Source organism: Quercus lobata, chromosome 2 (genome assembly GCF_001633185.2).
Source record: "Quercus lobata isolate SW786 chromosome 2, ValleyOak3.0 Primary Assembly, whole genome shotgun sequence".
NCBI classification, from domain to species: Eukaryota; Viridiplantae; Streptophyta; class Magnoliopsida; order Fagales; family Fagaceae; genus Quercus; species Quercus lobata.
The window spans coordinates 99,970,030-99,988,511 of record NC_044905.1 but is presented as its reverse complement, the minus strand read 5'-3'; the positions used below and the strand labels follow the sequence as shown (position 1 = coordinate 99,988,511).

The window sequence follows — 18,482 nt, the reverse complement described above, 5'->3', positions numbered from 1 at the left end:
TATACCATTTTCAGCCAACCATAAAGCCTTCATTATACCTAAGGGTCATCAAATAGCCCATGACCCATGGGCTGGCCCAGTAGTGCGCTAGCCCACCAGGTTAATGGGCAGCCAAGCTCGGTAATATTGAAGCTCGTGGGCAGCCCAGTAGCCCAATGGGACAGGCTATGGGTTGGTTTCTTTACCCATGGGCGCCCGGTGGGCCAGCCCAGTAACCCGACCCATTAGCCTGACTCATTGCCCAAAATGTATAACAAAATAATTTGGGGGTTGGGTGGGTGAGGGATTGAACTTTAGACATTAGAAAAACTTTAAGACCACACACCTAACCACTAAATACTTGGAATGATTGTGATACAATATGCATAATAAATATATATTTTGGTATTAGTCTAGTAGCTTTGATTTTTAAAACAAAGTTACTAAGATGACTGTTGCCCTACCTCTGTGCCTCTAGAAAGAAAGTCATTCTTTCCTTTGATAAATTCCAATTCTTTCCTTACAAGTTACAATTATAAAAAAAATTCCTTTAAAAAAAAAAAAAAAAAAAAAAGCTTACCGTTTGTTGGAAGAAATTCTTTCCTTAATGAGTTGATATTTGATTCTTCATATATTTCCTTTAAGAATTGATATTTTATTCTTCAAATATTTCCTTTAAGAGTTGATATTTAATTCAATGTAATTATTTATTCTTATCAATAAAAGTTAATTAATCTTATTTTAGTACCTTTTTAAGAGGTATGTCTTAGTATTTTTTTTAATAGAATCTTTTTAGTAAATTTAATTGTTCAATTTGATAGTTTGTAATAATATATAATTACAATTTTTTTGGTTAAATTTTTATAACCCCATTGAAGACCTATTAAAAATGCCCATGGCTAGCCCATTAAACTCACTTCACTAGCCCAGCCCACTAAAGCCCAAATGGGCATTGCCCATGGATAGGGCCATGGGCTAGGGTTTTTCCATCCAGCCCGGCCCAACCCAGCCCATTGACTAGTCAACAGCCCGTTAAGCCTAGCCCATTAGACTCATGGGCCAAGTAAAAACGGGTCAGGCTGGCCCGGCCCGGCCCATTGACGAGGCCTAATTATACCCAGATATATCATGCCTTGACAAAATCTCAATCCATTATTCAATGTCCTTGCAAAATCTTTGCCTTTCATTTATATTAAATACTTCTTGTAGAATTTTCCAAATTCAAACTCAAGATTATTTTTATACTCAGTAATAAAAAAATGGAAGAAGAAGAAGAAACCAGGGGAAAAATAAACCAGAAAATAACATCACGCAGTATAGAAAAAAAAATCACCCAGATTATAACATCATGCAGTATAGGAAAATAACATCACCCAAGAAATAACATCACATAGAATCTTTGCCTCATTCTCCCTCTGTACATTGACTTATTCACCGACCAAAATTGGAGAAAAACCAAAAAATAAAAAATGAAAGACCAGATTTTTTTTCCCATCCCCCTCACACCACACAGTATAGGTCCATAATAACATCTGAAATTCTCACAACTATTAAATCCTGCAACTAGTTTAACGCCGTTTACTAATATATGTGAAATAGCCACATGGCTGCTTTTTAGGGAGGGAACCTAACGCATAGTATATGAGGTACTGTATCTAAGTTTTGCCCTTGGTCATATAGTATTTTTTTTTTTTTGTAGATGATTAAATAGTTAACCATTTGTCACATATCAAACATTTTTTTGTAGACGATTATATTTGTTTTGTACATATGTCTTATTCTTTTATCATTTAACTGCTAATAGTTAATCAAGAGTTATGTATGCTTTTAGACAAAAAGAAATATTTATGATTTTCTACAAAGAGGGGTTAATTTCCTACATCAAACTTCTGAAAAACAGCTAAAATAGGTAATCTTAACTTTCCCTGAGTTGATCCCTCTTGCTTGCTTCTGGTTCTAGTACTATGGAGAAACAAATCTCGATTGAACCTATATTTGCCCAATGAATACAATATGCTCATGGTAAAACTTTATATGGGTTCAATGTACTAGTAGAGCTTTACTTCTTTCCACATTAGTGTAGCCATCTAGTGCTATTTGAAATTCAAATGGCTGGGCATAAGCACAAGGATACTCGTCATTAAATGCATCCATACATATGTATAGGGCTACAAGCTAGAATTGTTTTCAAAATAAACAGTTTAAACTTTAAAGGTGCCAAAAACAAATATAAATGGTCACTAGACATTTAATTAGGAAACGTTTAAGCTTCAAATGCAAGTGATTATGACATAATGAGTTGTGCCTAACCTCTAACAAGCATTCATAAAATTCTTATAAAATTATATCATAAATTAAAGAAAACAACGTTAAAGTTTCAAGCCTTATTGATGAGTCCAATAGGTTAAACATAGCTATTATAATTTTTTTAAAAGGCAAAGATCAAATGTGCATGCCTCAATGTCCATCGAATTAAATTATCCTTTGCTTGGAGCCTACAAAGTGTAAATTAGGTTAGATTAAAGTGAATGTGGATGCTACTTGGCCGAAAGATGGGAAGGCAATTGTGATTGTGGCATCTTGTGACCATTTGGTGATAGGCAAAAAACGAATTGACCCATTGTGATAAATTAACCAATTAATTTAGCCAAGTGAATTAATTAAGTTAATTAACATGCAAACACGTGGTAGTACAAACAAATCACCGATAAACTAATTATGCGGCGGAAAATAAATGACACGGTGATTTGTTTACGAATAGGAAAAACCTAACGGCAAAAACCCCACCGAGTGATTTTCAGGTCCCCACTCCCAAAATTCCACTATTATCACAACAAGCGGTTACAAGTATAGGAATCCCAGTACCTTATACCAACTTACAGTTGAACCTTTACCCAATACCCAATTGGACTTGTTCTGTAGTGACAATTTCCCTTTTCAATGCACAACTTCCTAGTACATGACTAACCAATGCGCGAATCCTAGTACGCGACTTCAATCACCAACTAGAGAAAGTTGTTGGCTGCAAAGTTCTTCAATTCATCCCAACGATAAAGATCAAGAAGATGCTTGGTCACAAAACCCTACGGTGCACATTCACAGCAACTTCTTCACAAGAATGATGAACTAGGGCAAAACTTTGTCTCTGGTTACAAATTGCTTGAACAAACTTTGCTCAACACTTGTGCAACTTGCATACACTTTGACGGCCTTTAAAATAATCCTTTTATATGTCTAGGATTAGAAGAAAAGAAGGCCTAACCACATAATCACGGATTAAAGTCAAAACAGAACTGGAATTCTGTTTTTTATAAAGCTCGACAGATAACTGTCTGTCGAGGTGCTGTCGAGCAGCTATCGAGTCACAGGGCTGGAATAGCTTCTTAAGCTCGATGGATAGCTAGCTGTCGAGATTTAATGAACAACACTTTTTCAACTAGAATCTTGGATAGACTTGCATGTCTTCAACACTTGATTTTGAAACATAGTTTCTTGAAGTATTAAACACATCCTAAATCTACCTTAATACAAGTAAAGTACGTTTTGTTAAAGGATAAGTCAATTACATAAAATAGTGACATATGTTCCTAACAAGTGAATCACATATGTCCTAACATTTGGAAAACAAACATATTTGGTGAGATTCTATAGTTATAAATCTCTCTACGAGAATCAAATTTGGTCAAAGCACAAGTTGTGAGGAAGGTTATTGAATTGGCTAGTGGCGACCCAAATGAATTTTGAAAATGTGAGCATTGAAGAGTGATGCTGCCTAGATCATTAAGATACTTAAAAATCATAAACCTTAAAAAGAAAATATAAAGTAAAAAAATTAACTATTCAAGAGATTCAATTTCTAAATATAGATAAGGGCCTGATTAACGAACGCCCTTAGAAAATTTGTTAATAAATAATTTTAGGAAAGTTTTGATTCTATTTTTATGAGAAATATAAAAAATTCTATAAAAAATCAGCTACCTTTTTCTTTTTCCATAAAAAGTTTCTAAAACTATTTTTTAAAGCAATGTCCTTAAGACATCCCATTAACTATTCCCAATAAATAAACAAGCAAGAGTAGCGCGAATAAAGTTTTTAACACCAAAAACATATAAAAATGACAATAGGATGTTGAAGATGAATTTTCACTCATTACTAATACTAATAAAAGAGTTATTTTGTCCATAAATTAGGACAAAATTTAATGGCATCCCAAACAACACTCTATAAAATATTACTATATTAAATCATAATATGAACATGGAAGGACTCAATTTGTAACGTTCCCAAACTCGTATTGGGTTCGAACACTAAAAACCCAAACAATAAATTTGTAGAGCGTGGATGTCAAAGAACTAGATTAACTTCAAAAGAAAAACGATTAAACTTAACGTTTCTAGATAGATTAACATAAATATCACGATCAATTTATCATTAAAGCGAGCTAAGTTCTTTATTTCATGAGATTTTCTTCTAGGCATCAATTGTTTAGAAGTTCTGATCCCTTCTCTCAATGCATTCTTTAATGTTATATACTGCCCTCTTGGTGTCATCTTCACCACACACGTGTAGGTTGGATTCGGGGGATCCCTTCCTGTCCCATTCAACACTTCCTGGAACCTTTAACCAGTAGCTGTAAGGCTGCTTCATCACTGTTCAGGCATCACCTCCATATTAATGCGGTCAGAGAGCTGGTTGAGAGACAATTAATGCGGATGCAGCAGTTGTTAAAGATATTTGTTTATCTTTTCTTTCTTACCCTTGGTCCCATGTCCCACCTTTAGTGGTAATGTAACTCTGAAGTGTGTTTGTAACAATATGGCGTTTAGGTCGTCCTCGGACACATATTGCCGAAAAGGATTTTGTCCTCAGACGAATACTGGACCCATCTCATGTGATATCTACTCCTCTTTTCATTTGGTTCTCCTTATAACCTCATATGGGCCTCCTCGGATGGTTTAACGTCCTCGGATGGGCCATAGGCTCAGTTAACTCGATTTTAATAATTATTGATTAACCGATCCCCACAGAACATATACATAATAATTGCTATGTTTATTCTTGATTTTTTTTTTTCCAAAATATATCAGAGTCAAATATTTTATGTTCCTTATGTTTATACATGATAAATTTTATTTTCATTCTCACAAAATTCAGTTAGAATAATTTTTTCAATAAAAAATATAATAATCTTAAACAAGTTAATAAATTTTAGGGACTAATAGCGTATATTAGCCTAAATGAAAGTACCATGATTCTAAATAAATAAATAAAAGTATATTTTACTTTTGTGTGAGTTACACACTAGTTAATTAATAAAAGATAGTTTCTCAAAAGAAACTTACCTCAAACATCTTAAGATACAATATTAGTTGGGTAACAACTACAAGACAACAAATCCTAAAATGAGGCGCCAGCCAACCTACCTCAAGTTAGGAGTCTTATTTTGTCATTAGAGAGGATATGAGTAACTCATAGGATGACCCCATGAAGTGCTAAAGAAATTGTACTCGAAGACAAAGGAACGAGACTAATATTTTGAGGTAGATTGGCTGGCACCTTATTTTAGGATTTGTTGCCTTGCAAGTTGTTGCCTAGTTAATATTTTTTCTCAAGATGTTTGAGGTAAGTTTCTTTTGAAAAACTATCTTTTATTAATTAGAAATATCTTACTCATACAATTATATATCTTTAAAAATTATTATTTTTAAATTTAAGAGAGATATGTATTATTTTTTATGATTTTTTATTTTTATAATTGTTAGATGTATATGGAAAGTTTGTTTATTTGGAAATATATTAAGTTTTGAAATTATTGCACTTACTAAGAAATAGCTAATACAACCTTTTAAAGAAGAATAGTTATTCCTCATTTTGAAGAATAGCTATTCATAAGGAATGACTATTCCTTATAATAAAAACATAACCAAACTAAAGAATAACTAAACCATATGAATAACTATTACATTACAACGCCTATTACAGTCTACCAAACATGCCCTTATTTATTTAGAATTGTGATACTTCTATTGTTCCCTAAAATTTAATAACTTATTTATGATTATTATCATTTTTTTATTGAAAAATTTATTCTAGCTGAATTTTGTGAGAGTGAAAATAAAATTTTATCATGTGTAAACATAAGGAACATAAAATATTTGACTCTGATATATTTTGGAGAAAAAATCAAGAATAAACATTGTAGGGTCACGATTCGTGGCGGACCGTAACAGTGTCGGGTTCGCACGTAAAACGGCCCTAACAATATCATTTATAGAGCGTGGGTTTGAAAGGCTAGGCCTTGATCGATAGGCGATGGGTTTTTCATGGCGTTCATACAAGGTTAAACGATCGTCACCCCTAGAGTACTTCTCCTGGAGGTGGGCTGGGAGGCTCTCGTTTTTGGCCATTTTTCCCAGTCTCCTCCATAGATTACTTACTTTTCCTTTTATACTAGCTCGCGTCCACTGTCCTTCGTCCACGCGTAGGGTTTAAACTTTCCAAAATTGATACTTGTCCCATCAGTCCATACTCAAAGTCGTTAGGGATGGTTGTAAAAGCCAAAGAATGCGGCTCTGTCAGGTTCAGAGCATTAAATGGCAGTAACAGCAGCTTTCCCAGGATATTTTAGATCTTTCTTCCCAGTTTCAGTCCTATACCGTCTTTACCCCTCTTTCAGGGGGGGAACTTTGGGCCTGCCGAGGACTGAGCTGTCCTCGGCGGTATCCATAGGCTATCTTGTCGAGCTTGGGCCATAGCCCTCCTCAGCTTGGGCCTTCGGATTCTCCCCGGGTAGATGGGCCTGGCCCATAAATCATTTGGGCCCCACAATAGCCCCTCAAAACCCGGCTGTCCAACCTCTTGGTTGGAAAGGGGGGTTTTGGTGATGCCGAACCTCTTCCTATGGCCCAATCAATTTTGGCCCATTAATAATGCTGGCGGCTCCTCATCTGTCCAGGAAATGCGCCGGTCTATGAGACGGTTTTTGACTTCGCGCTTGATGCGCTCTTATCGTTTGGGTTTCCCAAAATGTGCTTTTAATGACCACTATTTACGAGACTACTTTAATTCGGCGGTTTGTTTTGATGGGGTGGAGAAACGGAACCGGCATGTTGGTGTTGGCAGATTCCTTTGGAGATCTGAACCTATTAAATGTCTCCCGCTCCACCCTCTGTATAAGAAGGAAAGGAGGAGGTTATTGTTTTCGTAAAGAATTCCTTTTCATCCTTCTGAGATTTGAAATACTTGGCCTCCCCTAGGGTTCGTTTTACCCACTGGTTCACAAATTAAATCGTGGTATACTTTATCATAACAACGAGTGATGCAGAAGCCAAACCCCTCCCATAAACGCCATGTTCCAATAAAGCTCATTATGGCTCGATCGGGACAGGGATGGCGAAGACTCAAAATCAACCTCACCCTTCTCTCAGTCAAAATCCGAAGCAGGGACTTGTTACGTCCAACTTTCGGCGTGACTGAGTCGAGAACACCTATCATCAGTACCAACCGCTCTCCTATGAGCATACCTAGTATGGCTCCAGTGTGTTGGGAGTCAGGATCGAGGCAGAGACTAAGTGTCTCTACTTCTTCCTCTCTTCCTTCACTGGGGTTATCCTCCGTCTCCCTTTCTTAGTCTTCCCAGCACCAGATCCATCCTGGTGCTTTCACTTCTCCCTCTTTTGCTCCTTTTTTTTTCTTTTCATCTCTTCTCTCTTCTTCTCCTCCTTCTTTACTCATGTCCTCCATTTTCTTCATTCATCTCTTCCATCTTCTTCATTGATTTCTTCCTTACTATTTCCTTCTCCGCCATTTTTTCTTCTTCTTTTTTTTTTAAAGCAGGTTCTTATCGTAATATGAGCAGTATTGAGACAGAGATTGGAGGGACTTTGAAGACGAGTTTAAAAGACGCCTGATAGTTTACTTATATGTACTACGGATGTAATTGTTGCTTAGGCAGTTCTCATTTTGTATAGGCTCGTCTGAGCCCCTCTTTGTACGTTGTAATAATTTTTCGTATTAATAAAAATTGCTGTTATTTTATCTCGCATGTTTTGTCTCTATGCCTTTTCTTTTTTTTTTATTGACAAACGCTACTCGGCACAATAATATGACATCCAAATCAATGACGACTAAGACCAAAATACTTGATAATAAAAAGATGTCGCCATAACTTTAACAGAAACGCTTGGCACAATAAGGCCGATCAGTGAAAAGTAATACTTACCCCATACTAGCCGAGGAGTAAAACGAAGGTTTGATGCCATGTGAGGAATAACCATTTGAAGATATATCACCCACCAAATGAGCAACCTTCTTATACGACTAAATGCTGGGGCGTTTCATCACCTTCCTCACAACTTTATTGGTCTTAACCTTTTTATGGTGTTTAAGCCGTGGATGAAGTGACCTGACATTTTTATCAAGTAACCCATCTTACAAAATTCAAACCTTTCCTTGCCCAAGTATTTGGTTTCCCCATTGGCCTGGGTCCGAGGACCATACAAGGCCTTGGTTCTGTCCAAAACTTGTGATTTTTTCTTTTTTGTACTTGGTTTCCCCATAGGCTTGAGTCCGAGGACCATGCAATGCCTTGGTTCTGTCCAAGACTTGTGATTTTTTCTTTTTTTGTACTTGGTTTCCCCATAGGCTTGAGTCCGAGGACCATGCAATGCCTTGGTTCTGTCCAAAACTTGTGATTTTTCCTTTTTTGTACTTGGTTTCCCCATAGGCTTGAGTCCGAGGACCATGCAATGCCTTGGTTCTGTCCCTGGGCCCATATGCTGAACGGGTCTGGGCCGCGAATTTACTGGGCCCACGAATTGAGAGGTATTTCCGTAGTCTTAGATCACGCGGTACTTTTTGACGTCCCAGTGTTCGAGGTGCGCCTTCTCGAGACTCCTTTAACCTCAGGGTTGCAGACGACGTGGGAAATCGAGTCAGAGACGTTTTGTCTGTAGCGTTCCTTGGGACGCTGCGTGAATTAAATGCCACCGGTTTACTTCTGGGTATAAATGGGATAGAGGATCACTTCTCTTGCACATGACCTCTCCTGTTCCCTTCAGAAACATATTTCTTCCATATCCGCGATCTCTCTTTCTAGTGCCACTGCCTCAAAGCAAGAGGTTTGAGGCGCGGATGGGGATGAAAGGTCTTCGCACGCTCCAAAGGCACCGAATCCTCAAGGTGATATGGTACGGACAAGGATGGCACAGATTTAAGCCAGTCCTCCGTCTTGACAGGAGGAAGATGATATTCCTCTTTTTTTTAGTCAAAATCCGAAGCAGGTTCTGGTCACGCCAGATTTTTGGTAGGTCAGAAAAAGGAATTTCCACGATCAGCGCCGTCTGCCCCGTGGCAGGCAAACTTTTGCGGGGGCTTCCCAACTTCCGGCTCCCTGCACCCTTTCTGTAGATGGTGTTAACCTGAGGTCAGGTTCCCTGCACCTTTTCTCCACCGGTGCAGGCCCCGCGTTGGGTTCTTTTGCTGCCTGAGTTATGGGCATGCAAAGGCATTGAGGAGGAATAAGGTCTCGAGGCAGTAGCCAACTTCTCCTCTGTGCTACCTCATCGGCTTTATCTTCACTCTCTTGTATTCTTCGTTACATACGTAGTTAGCTTCAATATAGGCTTTGTTTCAGCTTTTCATTGTACACTGTACTTGTTCCTTTGTCTTAATAAAATATGTGTCTATTTCTCTATACATATCTTTCTTCTCCTTAACAACTACTTTATGCATGAATATTAAATATAAGCTTGCCCTTAATGATACTCCGGGCAGAAAAATGTTTTAACACAGATTCCTATTGGTTTAAACTCACAAGTATTATCAAGTATAGCAATGGTAATCCTCAGTAAATTAAACTCTTAGAACTAACCGGGATAACTGCTGAGTGCTGCGCGATGCACGCTAGACCAATGTCCAAAACTTAGCTTTCCTCCTCCAAGTAGTTGGTTTCCCCATAGGCTTGAGTCTGTGGACCATACAATGCCCTGGTTCTGTCCAAAACCTAGTTTTCCATCATCCAAGTAGTTGGTTTCCCCATAGGCTTGAGTCCGTGGACCATACAATGCCCTGGTTCTGTCCAAAACCTAGTTTTCCATCATCCAGGTAGTTGGTTTCCTCATAGGCTTGAGTCCGAGGACCATACAATGCCCTGGTTCTGTCCAAAACCTAGTTTTCCATCATCCAGGTAGTTGGTTTCCCCATAGGCTTGAGTCCGTGGACCATACAATGCCCTGGTTCTGTCCAAAACCTAGTTTTCCATCATCCAGGTAGTTGGTTTCCCCATAGGCTTGAGTCCGAGGACCATACAATGCCCTGGTTCTGTCCAAAACCTAGTTTTCCATCATCCAGGTAGTTGGTTTCCCCATAGGCTTGAGTCCGTGGACCATGCAATGCCTTGGTTCTGTCCAAAACCTAGTTTTCCATCATCCAGGTAGTTGGTTTCCCCATAGGCTTGAGTCCGAGGACCATGCAATGCCTTGGTTCTGTCCAAAACCTAGTTTTCCATCATCCAAGTAGTTGGTTTCCCCATAGACTTGAGTCCGAGGACCATACAATGCCCTGGTTCTGTCCAAAACCTAGTTTTCCATCATCCAAGTAGTTGGTTTCCCCATAGGCTTGAGTCCGAGGACCATACAATGCACTGGTTCTGTCCAAAACCTAGTTTTCCATCATCCAAGTAGTTGGTTTCCCCATAGGCTTGAGTCCGTGGACCATACAATGCCCTGGTTCTGTCTAAAACCTAGTTTTCTCTTTGTGTGGGATCTTGGCTTTAGGGGAGTTAGCTCCTCAACCAAGCCCCTAGAGTTAATCCATACGATTAACGCTATCAAGTGCCTAGTTTGCTCTTTACGGGAGACCTTGGCTTTAAGGGAGTTAGCTCCTCAGCCAAGCCCCTAGTCAAGAAACGTAGCCCCTAGCAGAACTTTATACTAGAACTCTATAACCAACGGTTAGAAATAACGAAGAAACTCTATCGACCCACATCCTATACCAACACACAAGCCTTCCCCACAGACGGCGCCAATTGTAGGGTCACGATTCGTGACGGACCGTAACAGTGTCGGGTTCGCACGTAAAACGGCCCTAACAATATCATTTATAGAGCGTGGGTTTGAAAGGCTAGGCCTTGATCGATAGGCGATGGGTTTTTCATGGCGTTCATACAAGGTTAAACGATCGTCACCCCTAGAGTACTTCTCCTGGAGGTGGGCTGGGAGGCTCTCGTTTTTGGCTATTTTTCCCAGCCTCCTCCATAGATTACTTACTTTTCCTTTTATACTAGCTCGCGTCCACTGTCCTTCGTCCACGCGTAGGGTTTAAACTTTCCAAAATTGATACTTGTCCCATCAGTCCATGCTCAAAGTCGTTAGGGATGGTTGTAAAAGCCAAAGAATGCGGCTCTGTCAGGTTCAGAGCATTAAATGGCAGTAACAGCAGCTTTCCCAGGATATTTTAGATCTTTCTTCCCAGTTTCAGTCCTATACCGTCTTTACCCCTCTTTCAGGGGGGGAACTTTGGGTCTGCCGAGGACTGAGCTGTCCTCGACGGTATCCATAGGCTATCTTGTCGAGCTTGGGCCATAGCCCTCCTCGGCTTGGGCCTTCGGATTCTCCCCGGGTAGATGGGCCTGGCCCATAAATCATTTGGGCCCCACAAACATAATAATTATTATGTATATGTTCATATTATAATTTAAGACAGTAATATTATATAGAGTGTTGTTTAAAATGGTGTTAACTTTTGTCCTAAGTTATGGACAAATAACTCTTTTATTAGTATTAGTAATGAGTGAAAATTCATCTTAATACTCTATTGTCATTTTTATATGTTTTTGGTGCTAAAAACTTTATCCGCACTTCTCCTGCTTGTTTATTTATTGGGAATAGTTAACAAATACCTTAAAAACATTGTTTTAAAAAATATTTTTAGAAACATTTTATGAAAAAATAAAAAAGTAACTAGTTTTTTTTATATAGAATTTTTTATATTTCCCATAAAATAGTATAAAAATTTTCCTAAAATTGTTTATTAACAAATGTCCTAATGGTGTCCGTTAATCAAACCCTTATCTATAATTAGATTTTTTTTTGAATGATGATTACAACGAACTGTAAACCCAAACCCTTGAATGGTTAATTTTTTTTACTTTATATTTTCTTTTTAAGGTTTAAGGTTTTTAAGTATCTTAATGATCTAGGCAGCACCACTCTTCAATGCTCACCTTTTCAAAATTCAACTGGGACGCCAATTCAATAACCATCCTCACAACTTGTGCTTTGACCACATCTGATTCTCGTAGAGGTATTTATACTTGCAGAATCTCAACACAATTGCTTTTTTTCCATACGGTCACAACTGCCTATCGTAAATTTTGTAGCACAGGCGAAGCTATGGGGGGCCTTGGCCGGCCCCCCTCACTTTTGAAAAATTCCCTTAATAATAGGCTTAATAGTGCTAAAGAAAGAAATTATCTTAACAAACTCAATCACCGGCCCCCTTTAGATTTTGACACAAAATATATGTACTTATTTCAGTCCTAATCCAGCCCGTTATCTAGCCCATAAACAAATTTGCAATAAAAAAAAAAAAAAAACATACACACTTAAATTCCTTCATAATCAGGATTCCTAGTCGTAATTAAATATTTAAATCAAGACTCCAAAATCCAAATAAATAGAAATAAATTTTAAGTTTTTAACATCATACTTCCCAAACAAAACCCAAACTTCAAAACCCCAAAGATCCAAACTTCACAACATATATACAATTGCCAACAACGAATCAGCCCCCATTCACTTACCAACTAATGCCACTTTTGCCGCCACCGCCGCTGCCACCTTGATCTATCTCCGGTGTCAATGTGTATGCCTCTCTCTCTCTCTGTTCTGTAACTTTTTTTCATGAGTGAAATATATTTTCTGCAACTTTCAGTTTGAAAGTTGAAACAAGCGAAGTAGACTTTATTTTATATGGTTTTATTGTGAAATAAATTCTGCAACTTGAGTGTACTTGGACGTTTTACTAAAGCAAAGTAGTGTAAAGTTAGACTAGACTAGGCATTAGTTTATTTTTATAGGCTTATTGAGTTTGTGGTTTTCTACTAGGCAACTGTAGTAATTTATTATAATTTGATAGTAGTTGTGGGGACCGGTTAATCAATAAATTATTAAAACCGTGTTCACTGGACCTGTGACCCATCCGAGGACGTAAAACTGTCTGAGGAGACCCATATTAGGTTATAAGGGTAACCAAATGAAAAGAAGAGTAGATATCACGTGAGGTGAGTTCAGTATTCGTCCGAGGACCAAATCCTTATCGGCAATATGTGTCCGAGGACGATCTGAGCACCATATTGTTACAAACACACTTTAGAGCTACATTACCACTAAAGGTGGGACATGAGACCAAGGGTAAGAAAGAAAAGGAAAACAAATATCTTTAACAACAGCTACCTCTGCATTAATTGCCTCTCAACCAACTCTCTGGCCGCATTAATGTGGAGGTGATGCCTGAACAGTGATGAAGCAGCCTTACAGCTGCTGGTTGGAGGTTCCAGAAGGTGTTGGATGGGACAGGAAGGGATCCCCCGAACCCAATCTACACGTGTGTAGTGAAGATGACACCAAAAGGGCAGTATATAACATGGAAGAATGCATTGAGAAAAAGGGATCAGGACTTCTAAACAAATAGTACTTAGAAGAAAACCTTATAAAATATGAACTAAGCTTGATTAAAGAAGAAATTGATGGTAATATTTGTGTTAATCCATCTAACAACGTTAAGTTTGATTGTTTTTCTTTTGAAATTAATTTAGTTCTTTTATATTCACGCTCTACAAATTTATTGTTTGGGCCCTTAAATGTTCGAACCCAATACGAGTTTGGGATCGTTACAAATCGAGTCCTTACAGTAGTAATTTTTGTTAATTTTTTATTTAATTGATATTTAGTTACTTGAGTGGTTAAATTAAATTATTGTTATATATTTGTTTACTCTATCAATTCTAGTCTAGGTATTATGATTATAGAGTTTATATACTTGTTCAAGTTTTCAAATAGTGAATAATTCATGGAGAAATCAATTGCATATTTTAAAAGAAAAAACATTCCAAAATTCAAAGTTGAATGAGTTCTTGAGTGATTGTTTAACTATATATATAGAAAAAGTGATGGTTAAAATTTTAGTTCAGAATCAATTATTTGTAAATGATTTCAATTCCATGAAAGAGTGTAAGGAAGAACTTTGTTGAGTTAGATTTAATTTGCAAAACAAAGAATTTTTTTAGTCACTTAACTTTTTTTTTTTTTTTTTAAGTTAAGAATTTGGCCCCCCTGAAACAAATTCCTATCTCCGCCACTGCTTTGTAGGCTCCAAACAAAGGATAATTTAATTCAATGGACATTGAGACATACCCATTTGATCTTTGCCTTTTTAAAAAAAAAAAAAATTATAATAGCTATGTTTGACCTATTGGACTCATTACTAAGGCTTGAAATTCTAACATTATTTTCTTTAATTTATGATATAATTTTATAAGAATTTTATAAATGATTGCTAAAGGTTAGGCATAACTCATCATATCATAATCACTTGCATTTAAAGCTTAAACATTTCCTAATTAAAGTTCTAGTGACCACTTATATTTGTTTTGGGTGCCTTTAATGTTTAAACAGCTTATTTTTAAAAACAATACTAACTTGTAGCCCCATACAAATGTATGGATGCATTTAATGACGATTTGAATTTCAAATAGCACTAGATGGCTATGCTAATGTGGAAAGAAGTAAAGCTCTACCAGAACATCAAACCCATTTAAAGTTTTGCCACGAGCATATTGTATTCATTGGGCAAATACAGGTCCGATCAACATTGTGGGTTAGAACTAAATCTTTTGTTGTTATGTCTTTTCCAACAAGATGGCTTCCGTTGAGAAGATCAGAGTGGAATAAGTTTAATATTGGAAGATGTTTTGCAATCGTGATTTAGAGTAAGCAAAATATTTAAATATATGTGGAACTATTATAATCGACATGGTGTTTGGTAGGTTTCCTTTACTTTTTATTCTTTTTTGAATGAAAGAGTAAGTTATTGTTAAAGCAACAAAACAATTACAATAGAGTTCAAAACACCGTAACTAGCAGCAATAGCTGTGAACAAAGAAAACAAAACTTTACAATCTACTTCTCTCATCTATTTCAAGGCAACAAATTCCATGCATAAACTTTCATTAATCATAGCTCTCTCACAGTGCACAACAAACTTCTCAGCAGATTCAGGATCAGCATAGATTCAGCAGGCCAGACAATTGTCTGAGCAACCTAACCTACCTAGGCTAACATAGCCAACCTGCAAGGCTTAAATTCGAATCCTTAACTGATGACATAGAATCCTGTCCATAACAGAAACCTTAGATGGAATACAAATCCACATATATATATATATATATATATATCTCCATCTAACATCATTGATAATGGTCTTTACTAGCTTTTCCTCTTTCAAAATTTCGTTCGGTTTACCATCTTTTGATGGAGTGGGGAATAGAGTTGTAAAGGATGCTTTCCCCATTCTGTATAGCATTGCTCCGGATAAAGGGGCCACTATGGTTGATTATTTGCGCTTTATTAATAATAGAAGACGTTTGATGATGTTTGATTATTAATTGACTTTTTAATATTTTGCCACACAAACTTTGTTAGCCTCACAATTTTTCACATCACTTTTAATTTATTTATTTATTATGTCAAAGTAGAGTTTTAAATAACTACTATGATCGGAGAGTTTTAAACCAACCATATTACTCAGCAACCTAGAAAACTTTTTAAACGATCAACCAACTACTATTCAGCAACTTGCTGGACAACTTCAAACCAAACTGACCTACTATGATATATATACACCCTATATGCGATTTCATTTGTTTCTACAAATTCTTCATCCTCAAGTCTCAAGGTATCTTTAACGTGAATTTATCTTCGTAATTACTTTTGTTTTTCATAAATATTACTTTTGTTTTTAATCTTATTTCTTTAATATTTTTTATTTATGTTTTTTTTAATTAACATTTACTAACTATCCCGTTCATTGGTTAGCAATTAATTTAAATAAGTCGCATGGCTCATTAAAGATGTCATGTGATTATAAGTATAGTGAGGTTCCATAAAAACTTCCAAAAAAAAAGAAAGGAATAAAAAAAAAAACTTTTAAGAGATAATTACCTGTCTTAGAATCTGAAGGCCAGACGGTCATCTTGACCGACCTCACAAATGACCGACGTCACACGCTTATATATTAACAAAAAGCTCTTTCAAGATAAATCAATCCTTAATAACCTCACAAATACTTCAAAGAAAAAAAAATTCATTGTGTTCGTGCCTTACAAATACTTACCTCATACTTCAAAGAAAAACAAGACCCCTTTCATTCAGAAGTTTCTTTATCAATTCAATATGACACATGACATGAAGTGGATTCAAGTTCTTGGAAAAGGATCCTACGGAACTGTTTATTTAGCAATTACAAACCGAGTCGGTTCTGCTTTCTCCTCTCCTTTTTCTGGCCTGTTAGCTATCAAGTCATGATCAGCGGTTTTTCAAAAATCTTTATCGCTTCAAAAGAAGGCCAAAATCTTGCAAGACTTGGTTGACTGCCCTGAGATTGTTCATTATTTTGGAAACGATTTGAGTGTTGAAAGTGGCGTAGGGTTCTATAACTTGCAGCTAGAGTATGCGTCAGGAGGCACCCTTGAAGATTTAATCAAGAAAACTGGAGGAAAATTAGTGGAATATGATGTGCAAAGGTATACTCGGATGATTGTTAAAGGGCTTCGCTGCATTCATGAAAAAGGTTACGTACATTGCGACCTGAAGCCAGAAATATTCTTGTTTTTCGTTCTAAAGATGGTAGAGGCATTGTTGTTAAGATTGCTGATTTTGGAATATTGAAAATTCTGAGAGAGGAGAATGATTTTGTGAAGAGAAAGCTTTGCTTTCGGGGAACTCCTATATATATGTCTCCAGAATCTGTTGCATTAGGTGAAATTGAAGCTCCTTTGATATATGGTCTTTAGGATGTACAGTCATTGAGATGATTACTGGAAAGCAAGTATGGAATTGTACAGGTCTAGTAATGTTTCAAATTGTTTTTGGAAAGGAGCCACCAAAAATACCCGAAACTATGTCAGAACATGGGAAAGATTTCTTGGGGAAGTGTTTTGTAAGAGATCCTAGAAAGAGGTGGACTGCTGAGATGCTACTGAACCAACCTTTCGTCATTGAAACTGAATGTTTGACATCTACAAAAATCCGTCTTGATTGTTCTTTCATCAATTTCAAGGGGACTGTCTTCCTCAGAAACATTGCTTCCTCCTCCTGGATTCTATGCTTTTCCTTCAATGCTGCATGGGCATGCCCATTATTATGGTAATTGGCAAGTTCGATGGGGTTATGGAAAATGATAGTGTGGCCTATGGACAGCAATGTGCAAACTGTTTCTTCTCAATTGCAGGGTAAGCAATGATTTCTAATCCAGTTGTTAAGCGTACTCTGCCAATTTTACGCTATGAAATATTTGAATATCATTCTCATTGATCTCAAGAGTATCATTCCAAATCTCATCAATCGTCTTCCAGTGAATGAGTTTAACAACATCAATGAGTTGACACGAAGACTAAGATAGAGAGGTTCTAGCCATTTAGGTATATGTTATGAGTTTGGATATGTGTTGCTTTGGTTTTAGCATTATCTTGAATTTCAGCTTTATTTTTTATGGGATCTTAGATTTTAGCTTTGATTTCTTGGATTACTTTACTTGAATTTATACTATGCATTCAGAGTTTTGTAGGCTTTTATTAATCCATAACTTGTTAAGTCACCAATTGGAGTAGAAAGACAAATTATAGAGTAGTCGAATTGCTATTACTTTTTTTCTTTTTGATGAACGAATAGCTATTACTTTGTACTCTTTATGTTAATATTTTTTATTTTTCATTTATCCCAATTCTAAAACCTTAAATGAATTGTTCATTCAGGTATAATAACATTTGCAAGTCTGGTTTTACTAGATTATTTCCATCTAGATGTCCTATCGTTAGAAACCTCAAGTAAAAATGAGGAATAGACTGTGCATTCATCTATTACATCCTTGGTAGAATTAGATATTATGGATCCCCTCTTTTAGAAATATGACATTGGAGAAAACCCAATACCTCAATCTTGGCTTTAAATATCTTGTATGTGATAATTAATTAATTCTTAAGCTATTACGGGAAATTATTGTGTACTCATGGAGTACCATAAATGCGTACTCCCTCTTCTCACATGAATGGTGGGACCCACTATTCATGTGAGAAGAGAGAGTATGTATTTATGCACTACAAAAAACAAAGGCTATAGCAGCGTTTGAAAAACGCAATTATAGACCCTAAAAACGCAGCCATAGGCTATGAGCTGCGTTTCTATAGCCACATTTTCAAATGCAGCCTATCCTGCACGACAATAGCC

The 18,482-nt window shown here is 36.8% G+C and overlaps 1 protein-coding gene across 1 annotated transcript; it reads left to right on the top strand.

Moving 5' to 3' along the window:
* The first annotated feature begins 15,011 nt into the window (after positions 1-15,011).
* LOC115974031 (mitogen-activated protein kinase kinase kinase 18-like) lies at positions 15,012-17,406 on the top strand. The gene is made up of 4 exons (XM_031094256.1): positions 15,012-15,021; positions 16,567-16,780; positions 16,828-17,015; positions 17,102-17,406. The coding sequence occupies exons 1-4, from the start codon at positions 15,012-15,014 to the stop codon at positions 17,404-17,406; spliced, it is 717 nt and encodes a 238-aa protein (XP_030950116.1).
* Positions 17,407-18,482: the final 1,076 nt, after the last annotated feature.

Excerpts from the sequence above, each read along its gene's own strand:
- LOC115974031 (XM_031094256.1), top strand. Across the intron at positions 16,781-16,827 it reads GTGGAATATGATGTGCAAAG|GTTACGTACATTGCGACCTG; the intron begins GTATACTCGGAT and ends TTCATGAAAAAG. Across the intron at positions 17,016-17,101 it reads TCCAGAATCTGTTGCATTAG|GTCTAGTAATGTTTCAAATT; the intron begins GTGAAATTGAAG and ends GGAATTGTACAG.